The sequence below is a fragment of the Chelonoidis abingdonii genome, chromosome 3 (genome assembly GCF_003597395.2).
Source record: "Chelonoidis abingdonii isolate Lonesome George chromosome 3, CheloAbing_2.0, whole genome shotgun sequence".
In the NCBI taxonomy this organism is placed as follows: domain Eukaryota; kingdom Metazoa; phylum Chordata; order Testudines; family Testudinidae; genus Chelonoidis; species Chelonoidis abingdonii.
In genome coordinates this window covers 56,780,747-56,799,146 of record NC_133771.1, presented here as the reverse complement: position 1 = coordinate 56,799,146, position 18,400 = coordinate 56,780,747, and the positions used below count along the sequence as shown (strand labels likewise).

At 38.7% G+C, this 18,400-nt stretch overlaps 1 protein-coding gene across 8 annotated transcripts in view; it reads right to left on the bottom strand.

The window, feature by feature from the left end:
• ADGRB3 (adhesion G protein-coupled receptor B3) overlaps positions 1 to 18,400 on the bottom strand; it is a 643,293-nt gene that overhangs the window by 272,984 nt on the left and 351,909 nt on the right. For all 8 annotated transcript variants that reach the window (XM_075063748.1, XM_075063744.1, XM_075063743.1 and 5 more), the window contains 2 exons: positions 13,371 to 13,439; positions 8,739 to 8,847 (listed from right to left, as the gene is read on the bottom strand). In XM_075063748.1, the coding sequence (XP_074919849.1) occupies positions 8,739 to 8,847; positions 13,371 to 13,439 (178 nt within the window). The remainder of the gene's footprint in view (positions 1 to 8,738; positions 8,848 to 13,370; positions 13,440 to 18,400) is intronic.

The window sequence follows — 18,400 nt, the reverse complement described above, 5'->3', positions numbered from 1 at the left end:
TACACTGAAACAAATCTAGTTCAGAACAGATATCCAAGATTCCTTTACAGAACAATCCTGATCTGTCCTTCTATACAAGTGTCTATCTTTCATTACTGTTTGAAGCATTTTACTTGGTTCTGAAGTAAATCTCACTGTTCCATAATTTCCAGATCCAGCTGATCATTTTTTAAATACAAGTCCAACATTTGCTGCACCTCCAGTCCAGCAGTTGATTTTAATGAAATTGAAGATTTTTTGTTAGCAGCTCAGCCATATTATTAAGTTCCTTCAGAACTCTTGATGGAAAACTATTGGTTCTGGTGACTTATTGCTATTTAATTTTTCAGTTTGTTCCAGCAACTCCTCCTTTGTTTGAGAGAAGAATAGAGAAGGAGTGGGGCGAGCTGTAGTGTGAATGGACCTGTTCTGTGCTGCAAAATTTGGTCCTGGAAAAGAGAGTGGATTTTTTTGGATTTATAACTACACTTTGATGTGTGGTTCAGAATAAGCATTTACTCTGAGTTATACAGAGATCACCTAAGGATTAGTAAGGAAAATGACACTCCATCTGCAGAAGATCTGAGGAGATTGGCATATCTGTCAAACCTGATTACAAGTGTGGATGCCCAGGATAAATGATCTATGGATCAGTTTACTTCTGTTCAACTAGATGCGGAAATGCAAATTAAAATCAGTGAATGAAAACCAAGGACACTTCTGAGGCTGTGAAATTTGTTACAGAACTGGAATCTCTCTATTCTGCAGCACATCAGAAAAAGAAGCAGCTCATCGTTAAGTACTGAATTTTGTTTCTCATGTTTATGTGAAAAGGGATTCTGAATGGATGCATGAAATGTTGGAGGGGATTGAAAATTATTATATTCAGTTTTTACAAAACAGAACATGAAAATAAGTATAGTGCAGTTCTGCTCTATTAATTATGTGTAAAAATGGCCCCTTCTTTCTGCACAGATCTGCTTCCTGTAAGTATTTGCTTACTTTTGCGACAAAAAATAACTTTTACTACTTTTTATGCTAGCTAGCACTACAGAGTTTAAACAGCTAAGAGAGCATGAGCTGGATGTTTTCCTTCTGATGTAATAGCAAAAAAATTACATTCCAATTACATGGTCAATCAGTCACATTTGTGTAACTCCAATGAAGGCAACTGTGTTGCACTGAGGGTATAATTTGGGGGACAGTGGGATTGTACAGTTTAATCAAGAACAGAATTTGGTGTGACTAACCTTTATTACTGGCGCAAAAAGGAAAAACCCAATTTGATTCTTAGGTTATAGCTACATTTTGAGCTGAAGGTGTAAATTCCAAGAGAAGAAGACATACCTAATCAAGCTAGCATGCTAAAAATAGAATGTAGCTGTGAGTGGTGGGGGGGCAAGCTGCCCCAAGCAGTTATCTGTCCAAGATGCTAGATACGTGGCTACATTCTATTTTTTAGTACACTAGCTTGATTAAAGCTAGCATGTGTATGTCTCCTCAAGCTGGAATTTACATTTACAGCTCAAAGGGTAGACATACCCTCAGATGCCAGGGTGAGTTTGGAGGACTGGCAGTTGAAGCTGCCTGCATTTTTTTAAATTATTATTTATTTGTATTGCTGCAGCAGCCAGAGGCCTTAATTAACTTGAGTTTAGGAACAGCCCTGAGCAAGAGGTGATGTGTAAGATTAACTAAAACAGAAATAACCCTGGAATGCATTGTGATTCAGAGATCCCCCCGTCCTTGTTCTTGCAGGGGGTAGTAATTTACAGACAGACTATAATAGCAATCAATTTCTCCCTCCTCATTCCACACCAGCTCAACTACTGTGATCAGTGAGAAGAGGTAGTGGAGCCAAGACTGTGCCCATTTCCTGTCCTTCCTTGCCATCTGGGTCCAGCAAGGGAAAATGTAGGTGGATAACCCATTTGCTTCAATGTGCCAGAACCCAAGGCCCAGGTAGCCAGCATAGGTCTATAAGTTTCTCTTACTTTTCTTAATCCCTTTCACTTGCTTGCCTGGGCACATAGTCTAAGTAAGACTCTCGTTCTACAGGTTTAAAAACATTAGGTGTGAGAGGGAGGAGGATGATCAAAGGAAAACTGCTAAATTTATGCAGTTACATGAGTAGCTAGTGCACCCCACAATTTCTGGTTCAGATTGCTACATCCTCATATCAAATGGGAAGATGTAGAAGCTATATACACTGGATCCCTACATGTCATTTTTATAGTCACTCTTTTGAGCACAAACGGATTGGGCTGCAGTCAAACATGCCAAAAGGTATGGGCTATGCTGTGCTAATCAACAAATCTTTGGTTTTGCCATAAAAATGGTTTCAAACACACTCTCTGGGGCAGGGAATGTCTTCCCCCCCCGCCCCTCTATATGGCCTAGCACACAGGGTCCTGATACCTGGTCCAGGATTAGGTGCTATGGTAATACAAATGATAAATAATAACAATGCCTCCTGATTTGGGGCTTTAGGTAGTACCACAATACAAATATTAAACACCACCATTCCTGCCACCATGACACTCATTAACAGCACCAAACTATTACATTATTTAACATTTTAAACATTCTGAGGCACAGAGAGTACCTTCTGATGCTTTCCCTAGAACTTCCACAATACAAGACTATGCCTTACATCATTGATTGTTTGCAATTCTAGGGTTCATCCAATTCTCAAGCTGGGCAAATTATTTTAAGAAATATTTAATGAATAATTTAATAAAATATGGATGGGTTTACACTATTGCTAAGTCAATCTACTTTATGTTGTTCAGGGGTATGAAAAAGACTCCCCTCTCCTGAGCAACACAAGTTACAGTGGTGCCATGTCAGCAGATGATGTCCCGCTGACATAGCTTCCGCCTCTCATGGAGGTGGAGTAATTATGCCGACCAGACATCACTCTCCTATCAGCATAGAGCATCTCCACCACACACGCTACAGTAGACCTGTAGACCTGCCCTGTCATTGTCTGGCTAAATTATTCAACAAATATTATCAAATAGTGCTGTTCATCAAGGTAGTGATTTATATTGGTCAGGAATCAAGAATATCGGAACAACATATCAAATATTTTTAACTGCACGCCAGTATACTTATTCTGGTTATAAATTTGGTTCTTCATTAGCAATGTTTTGATCATTTTGTACGGTGTTTTCAAAATCAAGTAATTCTTCAATCATAGTGTCTTCTGACCAGTTCTACTGCCTCACTTTAAAAGAGATTGACATTCTGATGAGACAAGGTGGGTGAGGTAATATATTTTATTGGACCAACTTCTGTTGGTAAGAGAGACAAACTTTCAGGCTCACAAGAGCTCTTGTTCAGATCTGGGAAACTTACTTAGACCTGGTCTACACTACATGGTTATGTTGATGTAAGTTGCCTTGTGTCAACCTAGCTGTGAAACTGTTTTCACTTAAATGTGGCTTCCACTGACATAAGAGCCTCTCTGTGCTGATTTAGTAACACCACCTCCTCAAGCAGTGAAGAGAAATGGTAGATGTAATTAGGTCCACACTATCTGTGTAGATACTGCTTTGCTTACCTAGACTTCTACTGGCTTTCAGAAGCCATCCCACAATGTCCACATTGACAATACAAGTGCTCCTAGTGAGGACACACACCGCTGACACACAGAGCAAATGGTGCACACACAAAAGCAATTTAATAACTTGTGGTGGCTTATGCTGATATAAGTTAGGTCAACATAATTTTGTAGTGTAGACATGGTCTCAGAAAGTCACAGCTAATTACAAGATGGAGGAGACTGTTTAGCATAAGTAGTTAACACATATTTCAAGGGACCATTCAAGGTGAAATGGCCCATTAAAACCCCTCCAGTCACAAGGATGAAAGGAAGTGGGGGGGAAGCAGCTGGATGGGTTGTTTTTAGTGTCTAGCAAAGTTATGAATTTAAGCTTGTCTTTTCAAACTGTTGTGCATGATTCCTTTGAGGATGAGGACTGATATGTCAGAGATAGAAGTGATCACTATGTAGTGTTTTGGTATTTTATCTTTTCCTGCGTGAAAGGATAGTGATTGTATGGTTTCATCTACATAGTTGCTATTGGGGCATTTGGTGCACTGGGCAAGGTACACCACCTGTTGTGATAGGTGTATGTAGGACCCATAGATCTTGAAAGGTGTGTGGTGGGGCGGGGGGCATTGTAGCAGTGAAGATACGTCTGCAGGTTTTGCATCTGTTGTTCTGGAAGGTTCTGGTACCACTTTGAGTTGGTGTGTCCTGATCTGATTATGAGCTTGGAAAGGTTGGGGGGCTGTTAAAAGGCCAGAAAAGGGGGTTCAGGAAAGATTTTTTTCAGGATGAGTTTGGGTTATAGCTGTTTGGTGATATCTGTTATGGGTTCCTGTGTAGGGTGGTAGGTGATAACTAAGGGCATGGGGTCAGAAGGGGTTTTATTTTATCCAGAGATAACCTGCTTCAATATTGAAATAAACCCCCCTCCAACCACACATTTCTAGTTAACATTCATCTTAAGTTTATAAGAATGAGTTCAAATGTTTGGACTTCAGGGCTTTTGCATTGCATTAGACTTATTATATCTATATGCCATGCTATAAGGTAATATTTATATCTATATGCCATGCTATAAGGTAATATTTAAGGGCACGTCTTCACTAGTAATGTTAAAGTGCTGCTCAACGTTAAACCACCACACTTGCAATGTTAAACCAGTAGCTAGGGGAATAGCTACCAGCACTGGAGCACTGTCTACACTAGTGCTTTAGAGCACTGAAACTTGCAGCATTCAGGGGAGTGTTTTTTCACACCCTGTAGACATGCAGACTCACCCCTGAGGCACCTCCTGCTGGTTGTCCTCGGGAATTAGCTCTCTTTCCAGCCAGGAGTGCCCTCTGCAGGCTAGTGATCCACCTGTCTTCTAGTCCCCATGTCCCTCGCTGGACTCCAGTGCCCTTTTAACTGGAGTGCTGCCCCCTGACAGTACCCCACCAATCTGGGTATCCTCTCCCTGGGGAACCCTCAACCCATTATCCCCACTTTGCTTCAGTTTTGGCTACTTCCTAGTCTCCATCTAGCCCCCATTCACTGGGGCAAACTGCAGTATCAGCCACTCATCATAGGCAAAGGGGTTTGGACCTGCTGCCTTTGCCTACCCCTGAGCTGCCCTCTGCAACCCCCAGTACCTTTTAGCCTAATGCTAGGCCACAGCCTGGGGCTTTCTAAGCTGGAATTCTCCAGGTTGTCCCCAGCCCTGCTCCACTCTGGTACTTTGTCTCTAGCTCCCTACAACCAGGCCCTGCTCCCTCTACAGGCAGAGGAAGACTGTTTGCTCCTGGCTTCCCGGGTCTTTTTATACAGGCGAGCTGTGGCCTGATTAGGGTGTGGCCCAGCTGCAGCTGCTTCCCCAATCCGCCTAGCTTTTAGAGCTGCAGCTTTTAAGCCCTTCTTGCCACAGCCACAGCCCTCTCCTGAGCTGTTTTAAGCCCCAAAGGGTAGGAGCGGGTAACCACCCCGCTATACACCCCTGAGTTCGAGGAGCAGTGGGCGCTGTCCGGGGTTCTCTGCTCGGTGTCTCCATCAGGCTCCCTTTTTATGACCCTTTGACCTCACTCCCGTCCCTGTTCTTTTATTAGTTGTCCCCCGGACTCAGTGGGTTTCTGCAGTCCTGTGGATCCTCCCCTTAGGCTGGGGTGGGATCCTTTAGCAGTGGGCGGGCTTCCGCCTGCCCACCTCCTGGATACCCAATAGATACAGGGAGCGGCTCTCCTGTCAGGGCTCTCTCCTTATGACCCTTTGACCTCCTGCCCCCCGCTCCGGGCAGCCCTGCTGTGAAGCACTTTACATCAGCTCTTAACAAAAGGCATCTATTAAAGTGGGTGATGTATATTTGTATTCTATATAATCCATAATTAATGGTTTCTGATGCTGGCAATTAATCTAGAAAAACGATGCTGAGCTGCTGCATCTGTATTCTGATAGAAAGTCAGCAATTTATTGATAGTGAATGAGACTTTCTTTCTACTAGAAAGAAGAATGCAGAGCACAATCTCAGGGATCCAAAGTAGCGTACAAATGCAGTTTGCTCAAAACAAATCATCTTATGCAAGCTGGCAGGAAAAAATGGTGAAAATTCCCTTGGTTTGCAGATCTTAACTCTGTAGTCTTTAGAAAGAACACAGAATCAGATTGCTTAGCGCTGGAAAAAGAATTCTCTCTCTAGCACTTTCAGCTAGTTAATGCTCTTTATACTAAGTGAAATATTCATCTCATATTATGAAATATGCATGTAACTGAAAACTCCCACAGTCAGGATAGAATCATTGAATATCAGGGCTGGAAGGGACCTCAGGAGGTCATCTAGTCCAACCCTCTGCTCAAAGCAGGACCAATTCCCAACTAAATCATCCCAGCCAGGGCTTTGTCAAGCCTGATCTTAAAAACCTCTAAGGAAGGAGATTCCACCACCTTCCTAGGTAACCCATTCCAGTGCTTTACCACTCTGTGAGTGAAAAAGTTTTTCCTAATATCCAACCTAAAAAGAATAAATAAATAAAAATAATAGGAGATATTCCTATCTCCTAGAACTCGAAGGGACCTTGAAAAGTCATTGAGTCCAGCCCCCTGCCTTCACTAGCAGGACCAAGTACTGATTTTTGGCTCAGATCCCTAAGTGGCCCCCTCAAGGATTAAACTCACAACCCTGGGTTTAGCAAGTCAATGCCCAAATCACTGCACTATCCCTCCCCTCCAGGAACATTACCAAGTGTGAGATACTAGTTTACCTCAAGAGATATCATCTCCTGCCCAACAAAAGAAGGCCTATAGACACCAGGCAAACCATTATGGAACATCAATGGACAAAAGAGTCTGTTGATTGCTCCCCCCCAACACCCAAACCCATGAAGAAAGGATGTGAACATAACCATCCCATCACCCCATCACAGTTTGAACTCTGAAGGAAGGGAATAAAATTCCCTGACCAGAAGGAACTATATCACTATGCTACTTGGAAATCAGAAAGGGCAATATTTCTAAGGTTAAGCAAGGATCCCTAAGCTGCTCAGCTTTGGTTAGCCCTGAAGGACATATAAAGCTTGCACATGACAGCGGCTTCTATTGCTATTTGGAACCTAAGACTGTAACTCATTTGTTTGTATATGTTTACCTGTTTTAACCTTGTAAATAACTCTATTTCTTTTTCCTAGTTAATAAACCTTTAGGTAGTTTATTAAAGGATTGGCTTCAATCATTGTCTTTGGTGTAAGAACTAGGGTGCACTTGACCTGGGGTAAGTCACTGATGCTTTGGGACTGGAAGTAACCAGAATTTTATTGTGATTTTGGTGCAAGGTACCATCTATCACAAAGGCAGTTTTTCTTGGGTGGAAAGATAGCCAGAGTGGCCAAGGTAAACTGTCTGTGACTCTATCTTAAGGCTATTACAGTGCTTGATTCTTGGTTGGTGAAATCTAATTATAAAACACACAACCAGTTTAGGGTTTATGCCCTGATTTGTAATAGTCTGCCTGGAGGTTGGCATCCTTATTCATGAGCTACTCCAGACAGCTTGATGGTAGTCACTGCAAATTATGGCAACAAGATGAAATACTCAAAATTGCCTTATAGTCTGGGTCATTTCAAATGCATTAGTACTCCATGCCCTAGATGAAGTGATACTTCAGAGATAATTACAGCACCTAATAGGTTGAGTCCCAGGTTGATGACATCTTTCATATGTTCTGAATGTTATTTTATTATATTGTCTCAGTCTTCACCACTGGCGTTATGAATGCTGTACAGCTGCTCTAACAAGTCTTTTAAAAAGTAAATCAAAACAAAATTTTGAATACATACGCACACACACACACAGAAAAACTGAAAACCTAAGTAACCAAACTTTTAAATGATTTTGTTTTATAATGACAACTGATGTTTAGATTCTATGAATAGTATTTGCTGAGACTGATTACTATCATACTACAATGTGCACAATAAGGTCTATGGGCAAATGAAAAATAAGTAGAAATATTGTCAACAAAATCAACATTTATCCAGTGAATTAAGCAATTCATTATATATATATATGCACACACTAAAATTATTAATTATAATGTCTCATACTGATATATATATATATATACACACATACATTATATATACACATTGTATATATAATTAATATATATACACATGTACATTGTATATATATACACATTGTGTAGATATATGTATAAAATTAATAAATATATATACACACATACATTATATAGAATGTATGTGCGTACGTATATTAATTATATATATATCAATTTGAGACATTATATATTATACACACATTATATATACATAATATATATATACACTAAAATTATACAGTATACACAGTATTCAAATAGCAATTTGAGGCATTATTAATAATATATAAATAACTAAAATTATTAATTATCATGTCTCAAATTGCTATTTGAATCCTTGTGTATACTAGCAGGCTTCTAGTATATGCATAGCATAACATGGACTACTTTTTGTATTTTATTTAGGATTTAAGCTTTATATTCAGGTTGTGAGAGATGGGAAAGTAGAAGATTCACTACTCACACATTCACTTTGAAATAGACTAGTAAACTAGACAATAGATGACCAAACACCAAAACAAATTTAGAAAAGGATCCCAATCATATAGACAGCAGGTATAAAGTACATACTTGCATGTTTTGATTTTCAAATATTTGATAAAAGAAATTCCTATTTCTTACCTACATTTCCAGTCATAAGGTATGAATTCTGAAAGTCCATCATCCCCATTCCAACAATGTGTATAAAATCTTCAATCACCTGCATTAGCTCCACTGATCCTGGATAGATCTAATAAATGAAGGTCAGATACACAATAACTGCAAGACCTTCACAAACTCTGTATCATTCACATAAAATACTAACCAAGTACAATAAAATGAGTGGGGACATTCAACAGCTAAATTATACTCATCATGTTTTAATTTCAAAAGTTTTATGTTACAGCAAAACAATATGTTTTAGTCTTCAATGCATCATTTATCTCCAGGTGAGCAGACACGATCTCTCACAATATCATTCAAAATCAGCTTTGCCCAAGAACTGTGGTATGTTTGCCCTTAAATTAATGCACTTAACAGAAAAAGATTCAAATTCTTTGCTCTCCACAGCCCTCAATAACGGTTATTGTATTTCAGAGTAATATTCCAGAAACAAATGTAGACCAAATTTTGCCTTCAAATCTGTGAAGGCAACCTCCAACAATGTTGATAGGAGTTGTGCATGTATATGAAGGCTAAATTTGGCCCTTAGTTCTTTGCAGATTGTTATCATATTTGTTGCTTTGAAACAGTGTTTAACTATAAAATACATTCTTGAATCTGTGTGTATTCATTTTAACATTATTGTTAGTGCTAGCACAGAGATAAAATAGTAAACTAAAGGCATCCATATTGATCTCTCCAACAGCAGAATTGCACCCTTATATAATTGCCAAATAGTAAATGGCTAGTCCATTTAAAAGAAAACATATTTCATTTCAATGATCCTGAGAGGGCATTAGGACAAAATATGTATTCATTATGCAATAGTATCAAGAGATTAGAAACTGTTACATTTATTAAGACATTCGGTGGATAAACTGATATCTTTTACAACATATACATCAGTAAATCATTGACAGGATTACTATCTGTCATGGACAAGGGATACTTTCCTGTAAAATAAACATTTATTTATTTTTTAAAAATGAATATCCTGCTACACACAATACATTTTTTGGCCTTATACATAAGGGATGGTCAAAATACAAAATGTAAATGATATTCACTGTATACAGTTCTGTATTTGGGAATACAGCCACTCTCTTTTTTAATATGCATGTGTTGCTTTTGGAGACGAAAAGTCCTAACATCCAATACTGTTCCTTCCTATGGTTTGATGTGTCTAGCTCCAAAGCCTCTCAGACCAAGGTGACCAATTGCATGCTCTGTTCTGTAGTCTATGCTGGGCCTTATATTATATTATATATTATATAATATAATATTATATATTATATTATAGTCTATGCTGGGCCTTATATTTGGGCAGCAACAACCTACTTTCTTTTACACTAATTAATTGTGGTGTTCAAGATCCTGGCAAGGTGCAAATGCTGCACTGAGTGATGCAGATTTAAAATTTATTTTTCTAATGACTTCTTGTAAGGTAACAAATGTTTTAGTATCAATATTATTCACACACCAAACAAGCAGTACATATTCCTGGACTGAGTAAGAAGGCTGCATTTCAATCAAAAGGGTCTGTTGTCAGTATTTACTACAGTTAGAATTTCACAGTAAATAACCACAGGAGAAACCACTGAGCCACAGGTGTTACATCAGTGCTCTATATCTGTGTATATGTAAAGTATGTAGTTAATACATAAAGTGCCAGTAGATGGCGATAAAGAATATGTAGCATAATTACTGAGTTTTGCAGGTCCAATAAAAAATTATTGTTGTATACCGCAAATGGCGTCCTCTATGAAGCAGGGCCGCCCACAGGATTCCGGGGGCCTGGGGTCTTTGGCGGTGGGGGGCCCCTGCTTGTTCGGTAATTTGGCAGCGGGGGGTCCTTCTGCTCCGGGCCCGCCGCCGAAGTGCCCCGAAGACTCAGCACTTCTGCAGCTGGTCCTGGAGTGGAAGGACCCCCCGCCGCCGAATTGCCGCTGAAGACCTGGAGTGGAAGAAGCGCACGGGGCCTGGGCCCCGCGAGAGTTTTCCAGGGCTCCCAGAGTGAGTGAAGGACCCTGTTCCGGGGCCCCGAAAAACTCTTGTGAGGGCCTCTGCAGAGCCCAGGGCCTGGGGCAAATTGCCCCACCTGCCCCCCGCTCCGGGCAGCCCTGCTGTGAAGCACTTTACATCAGCTCTTAACAAAAGGCATCTATTAAAGTGGGTGATGTATATTTGTATTCTATATAATCCATAATTAATGGTTTCTGATGCTGGCAATTAATCTAGAAAAACGATGCTGAGCTGCTGCATCTGTATTCTGATAGAAAGTCAGCAATTTATTGATAGTGAATGAGACTTTCTTTCTACTAGAAAGAAGAATGCAGAGCACAATCTCAGGGATCCAAAGTAGCGTACAAATGCAGTTTGCTCAAAACAAATCATCTTATGCAAGCTGGCATGAAAAAATGGTGAAAATTCCCTTGGTTTGCAGATCTTAACTCTGTAGTCTTTAGAAAGAACACAGAATCAGATTGCTTAGCGCTGGAAAAAGAATTCTCTCTCTAGCACTTTCAGCTAGTTAATGCTCTTTATACTAAGTGAAATATTCATCTCATATTATGAAATATGCATGTGTTTTTCATGATTATTTGCTGTGATGAGCTTAGTATAAAAACTTTAAAATACTTTTGCACAGGATTTATTAGTTTCAGATGCTTTTGTTTCTGTCTCACAAAATATTATTTTATTTTTAACTGTACCTTAGCACGTTTTCATTCCATAAAAAGGAAAATCTAATGAATATTTGATGAAAAGAAAAATAAAACTACACTAAACCTGAAACAACGACTCAGCACTGCCTCAAAAATAAACAAATAAATTAGGGCTGTTGATTAATTGCAGTTAACTCACACGATTAACTGAAAAAATTAATTACCATTAAAAAAATAATCGTGATTAATCTCACTGTTAAACAATAGAATACCAACTGAAATTTACTAACTATGTTTGGATATTTTTCTACTTTATCCAGTATATCGATTGCAATTACAACACAGAATATAAAGTGTACAGTGCTCACTTTGTATTATTTTTATTGCAAATATTTGCACTGTAAAAATGGTAAACAAAACAAATAGTATTTTTCAGTTCACCTCATACAAATTACTGTAGTGCAATCTCTTTATCATGTAAGTGGAACCAAATGTAGGGTATGTTTTTGTTACATAACTGAACTCAAAAACAAAACAATGTAAAACTTTAGAGCCTACTAGTCCATTCAGTCCTACTTCTTCTTCAGCCAATTGCTAAGAGAAACAAGTTTGTTTATATTTACAGGAGATAATGCTGCCCACTTCTCAATTACAATGTCACCTGAAAGTGAGAACAGGCATTCACATGGCACTGTTGTAGTTGACGTCGCAAGATATTTACATGCCAGATGCACTAAAGATTCATATGCCTCTTCATGCTTCAGCCGTCCTTCCAAAGGAGATGCTTCCATGTTGATGACGCTTGTTAAAAAAAAATGTGTTCATTAAATTTTGACTGAACTCCTTGGGGGAGAATTGTATGTCTCCTACTCTGTTTTACTCACATTCTGCCATATAGTTCATGTTATAGCAGCCTTGGATGATGACCCAGCACATGTTCATTTTAAGAACACTTTCTCTGCAGATGTGACAAAATGCAAAGAAGGTACCAATGTGAGATTTCTAAAGATAGCTACAGCACTCTATCCAAGATTTAAGAACCTGAAGTGCCTTCCAAAATCTGAGAGGGATTTGATATGGAACATGCTTTCAGGAGTCTTAAAAGAGCAACACTCTGATGCAGAAAATACAGAACCCAAACCACCAAAATAGAAAATCAATCTTCTGCTGGTGGCATCTGATTCAGATGATGAAAATTAACATGCATTGGTCTGCACTGCAATAGATTGTTATTGAACAGAACCTATCATCAGCATGGACGCATGTCCTCTGGAATGGTGATTGAAGAATCAAGAGACATGAATTTTTAGCGCATCTGGCATGTAAATATCTTGCAATGGAAGCTACAACAGTGCCACGGAAACACCTTTCAGGTGACATTGGAACCAAGAAGCCGGCAACATTATCTCCTACAAATGTAAACAAACTTGTTTGTCTGAGCGATTGGCTGAACAAGAGGTAGGACTAATTGGACTTGTAGGCTATAAAGTTTTACATTGTTTTATTTTTGAATGCAGTTATTTTTGTACATAATTCTACATTTATACATTCCACTTTCATGATAAAGAGATTGCACTACAGTACTTGTATTAGGTGAATTGTAAAATACTATTTATTTTGTTTTTTACAGTGCAAATGTTTGTAATAAAAGTGAATATAAAAAGTGAGGGTTGTACACTTTGTATTCTGTATTGTAACTGAAATCAATATATTTCAAAATGTAGAAAACATCCAAAAATATTGGAATAAATGGTATTCTGTTATTGTTTAACAGCATGAACAATTGTGTGATTAATCACAATTATTTTTTTAATCCCTTGATTGCCCTAAATAAATATATAAATAATTAGGACAGGATTTGGGAGTACTACTGAGCATATTTAGGGCAAAATGTAAAACTCCACTTTGGTAATTTTTGAAACTAAATAGCAACAGAGGCAAATCTTACCTGCTGTGCGTCTTCCCATTTCTCTTTGTTCTCTTCATCAAGCAGATTACTAACTATTTGAAAGAAGTTCTGCAAAATTGAAATAAAAAAATCAAAGTAAAATAAAATTCAGGAATGTAACAAATGCTCATGTCATTAAGTTATAATAAGAATGATTTTGTACTGTTGTGACAGAGGTCCATTGGCACTTCACCACTCTGTGTCAGCAACTCTTGTCAGTTGTATATATCTCGTACATTTGTGGAAGGTGCTGACTGAGGAAAAGTCAGCCATAGCTGGGAAGAAGGAAGATTGTGAGAGAAACCATTTTGAACAAAGCCTGTACTTTGTTAGATTAAGTTTTAGACTTTTAGAAGAGTGTTTTCACTCTGATTTGCTTCCTTTTACTTGGCATCACTTAACGTATGTCCTATTGTTAATATTTTTGTTTTAATTTTTACTATAAACCAGCTCATTGCTGTTTTTAAAGGGAAGGGTATAGTTACCCCTGTTAAGTTAATAAGCTGTGATATAATTTTATTTCTTTAGAGGAACAAATAAACCTTATTATTTCTCTAAACTGTCCAGGACAGGGCCGGACATGGCACATGTTTTGGGGGAAATTCATGATGGGTGTGTTTTGGGATCACTTTGGTGGTTGTAACCAAGGCTGGTGGAAGCCAAATAGGGGCTGTGGGTAGGCTGGGGTCAGAACTACCGAACAGGAACTGTCTAATACTGAGACACTTCAGGGTGTGACCTGGATGCTTGTAGGCTGGTTTTGAGCATCCCAAGCTGGGAGCTAAAGCAGCAAAGCATTTTAAGGCACCTAGAATTGCAGGGCAAGAGGTGACACAATCTCTTACTGGTTTGGATTGTACCCCAAACGCCATAACAATTGTCATTACTAATGCATGTTTGTAGTCTGTTTCCTGCCACCAGTATAAGAGATAAACCAGACACTACAATAAAACAAAGAAAAGCAGAGTCCACTTTGCCAGAGAGGCTTAAACTATGAAATTTATGTGTCCAGCAATTTAGTCATAGGCTCAGTATTACCAGTTTAGGTAATAAAAACTAACCAAAATCTTTTCAATATCCATATTTAACCTATTGGTCTCTCCAATTTTTCCTGCATCTCTGCATTTTCTGGTTCAGTCACCACAAGATTGAAAACGTAATGAAATACTTTGACTCAGGCTAGTTGTAGTTCCATTCCAGCTAAAACCTGGAAGTACTGGGAGTTTCAGAAGAAAACAGCCATATTTCCAGAACCAAACCATTCAGGTTTGCTCATCACCCACTTATACTAACAAGGATTCCACCTCACTTGTCATGGAATTAAAATAGACAAAGTATCTTTTTCACTATACAGTAATGAATGTACCAATGGAAAATATTTCCCAAACAGAGGGTTAGAAAATAACGCAGTGGTGTTATTTTATACTTACCCAGTGCAAGATTTCACTTCAGAAACAATATAGGCCTAAAAACTTTACAAGAATCCTTGCACCAAAGCAAAAGCTCCATTGACTGATGAAGAATTTTTCTTCAGGATTTTTGGACTGGGTTCTTTGTGGTACACAGGATAAGGCAGAATTTGGTGAATCAATTTTACTTTTGATAAATATTGCCCAGTACTAAGGCCAAGCCAGTATATCCACTCTTTAGCATCAGCATCAGCATTAATACTGTCTTTAAAATAATGCAATAAGTGAATTTAGTCTTTGCATTCACACAACAGTTTAACTGTACTGGTATAGTTGAAGTGGTACAATGCTACTAGTGTGGAGACACTTACTTACAGTTGTACTAGTATAGTTGTCTCCATAATATGGAGTTGCCTCTCTGTGTGTGTGTGTGTGTGTGTGTGTGTGTGTGTGTGTGTGAGAGAGAGAGAGAGAGAGGCACCAAACCAAAAAAATCAATTATTCTCTCAGCTCTACTCCTGAGTATAATGCAATGATTCTGAGATATGGGCCAATGTTTACTGGGAAGTACTTTGACAGTAAGTCACGATATTCTTTTCACTTGTTTTTATCTACATTTGAATGGAGGTCTCTGACAGTAAAATATTGTAATAGGTTGCCTTTAGGGACTTTGAAGCAGTCACCTCATCCAGAAACTTGTAAAGGAGACTAGGTTTAATTCAGTCTCCTTAGGCAGGGAAAGTTTAATAAATTTCCTTTTGAATGCAGTAATGTCACAAAAGGGTTAATGATGTTTCATGTCCCCTTCTTGAGAACATGTGGTCCAATGGCATTATTGGAATAGAGGGGTTATGTGGTTGAGGGATTAAACAGAGTGCTGAAATTCTGGTTGTGAGAATACCTGGAAAAATACAGAGCAAGAAGGGTATTATTATTAGGATAGGGTAGAAGTGCCTGGTCCAAAGCCTCTACCAAAGGCAACTGCCTGTGTGCCATTTTTAAGTCCCTACTTGTTTCAGAAAACAAGACTTGTGTACATTTTGAAAATAAACAAATCACACTAAAAATACCTGACTCAGTGTCATCAATTTCTGCTCCAAATGGGAAACTGACCTGGGAGGCCACAAAATTCTTAACAGAATGGTAACAATAAATAAACTAACAGGCAGTCTATGGTCACTCTCTAACTAGGTGTGCCGGCTGCTTTTCAAAAAAGTCGATGTCTTTTTAGAAGGCTTAAACAGAAAATATATAATTGTCTCTAGCTGTTATTTTCTATATTTGGTTGCCCTATGTATTGAACGTCTTTAAGCAAATCATTTGAATGACACCTAAAGTCACAACCATCTTTAAAAGCTAGTCGGCTTTTAAAGCAAACTTTAAAAAAAATCAATTTAATTCAAGTGTTTCTCAGAACTTTCTTTTTTAATTCCATCAGCTGCATCCTCCCACTTTTACTTACAAATTATTTTGTCTGTAAGAGTTACGTTTTTTTGTGCAGAGCCTGTTCAGCTCAAACCTGCACTCATACAATTTTGTCTGCAATCTGTTAATTATCTAATGATTTTTATATTCATTTATAAAAGATTCCTGTAGCTGTCATTAACTTCAGTTAGAATAATGGCTACTCAGAAGCTCTGAAAAACAGATCATGAGTGACTTACTCAAGGTCACAAAGGAAGTCACTTCAGAAATTGGATTAAGGATCATATGCTCTCCTTTCTCCTACACCATTAGTTTTAACCCCCCTGAAAGGGATAGTGTGAAGCATAATTAAGCAGCATTTTTAAATGATATTTACTGTGAGTACAAAGTATTAAGGATAGTCAGTGACAGACGTGAAAACACAACTAGTTGTTCCTGGCTCCCAGCTCTCTAGTCAATGCACTAACTACACCAGTGACAGTCAGATGGAGGCTTGTGAGCTGCAAGTGGCTCTTTACTGTGTTTCCTACAGCTTTTTACAGCATGTGATATTAAAGTTCTTGAACAATCAGGATGCTTTTATTGTTATTAACCAATTAAGTGACCAACTTGCACTAAGTTATTAATATATATATTATTCACACAGAAAATAAGTTAATAACTTAGTGTAAGTATATATATTATTCTCACAGAAACATATAAAATTAAGTATTTCCCATCATACTGTTTAAATAGTACTGTAGTAAATGAAATAATGAATTCACACTACTGTGGGTCTTTTGAGTAATGTTAATCGCTAATTTGGGTCCTGAACCACTGAGGTCTGAATATCACTGAATTACACCATGCTTCCACTTCAGAATATTCCCATGATCCATAAAAATATTGCACATGAGATTTTGTGAATAAATTTGATTTTTAAGAATTTTTCAGTACCAAAATTCTCATGACTGGAAATATCAAAATTTGGGGAATATAAAACTGCACAAAATAAGGGAAAACATTTTCACAAAATAAAATGTTCACCAGTTTAACCCAACTCCTAAAATTTACCTCTAACAACATATGATCTTGGGAGAATGGGAGGAGGAATGCACTGAAAACACTTGTTTTCCTCCATAGCCTCACACTGCCACAAGGGAGGAAGCTAATGATGCCATTTACGATGTGAGAATTACATTGCCAATAATTTACACTGCTAATAATGATTCAGCAAAGCACTTACATATGTGCTTCAGGGCTTTGCTGAACTGATACAAAAGAGACTTTAAAAAATGACATAACTGAAGGCAGGTCATTCTCCCATTGAAGTCAGTGGCAAAAATTCCATTGGCTTCAGTGATACAAAACTGGATGATATGAATGTATAAGAGAGGGAACACTGGGGATCAATGCAGTAATAAAAACAGTCTTAGGGACTGATCCAGTGCCCACTGAAATCAGCAGGAATCTGTTCGCTGACTTTAATGGGTCCTGGACATGACCTTCGGTATTTATCTACTCAAGCACTTAGAGTATCCATTCATATTCAGCATTACATCATGAGGACTATAAATACAATAATCCATCATAAAATATACTCTGCAAATTAAATGTGAAGTAATTTAACCTACAAAATTCTTTCCAAAGGAGATTCTTCATCTCTAAGAGTTTTCCTCTTTCAGCTCTCAAGATGTGTAAAAGGATACAAGGTTCACATGGATATTTCTAAATGTCTCTACATTTCAGAAAGATTAATTAAGGACCATGCAAAAATTTTCATGTCAGAAATGCCCATAGAGATTTATTGATCTTTATTGGTGGGAAGTGGCGTGGGGGAGGGATATGCTGGCCATGGCTTCCCGCCACCCCCATTGGGCAGTAAACAAACTGGCCTGGCCAGCCAGGGTGCTTGCCCTGGCAAGCTGCATGCCAGAGGTTGCCGACCCTTTCTTTAGATATTAGATCAGTGGTCCCCAACGCAGTGCCTGCAGGCGGCTTGGTGCCCGCCGGGGCATTTATGTGCCCCCGCCTAGTACCCAGTAGGAGAGAGAAGCCGTGGCCCCACGCCTGCCAGGGACAGAGAACTCCAGGGCTGCAGGCTGCAGATGCCGGTGTTCTCTGTCCCCGGCAGGCACAGGGCTGCAGCTTTTCTCCGGCTTCTCCAGGGCTGCAGGCTGCGGGTGAAGTTCTCTGTCCCTGGCAGGCGCGGGTCTG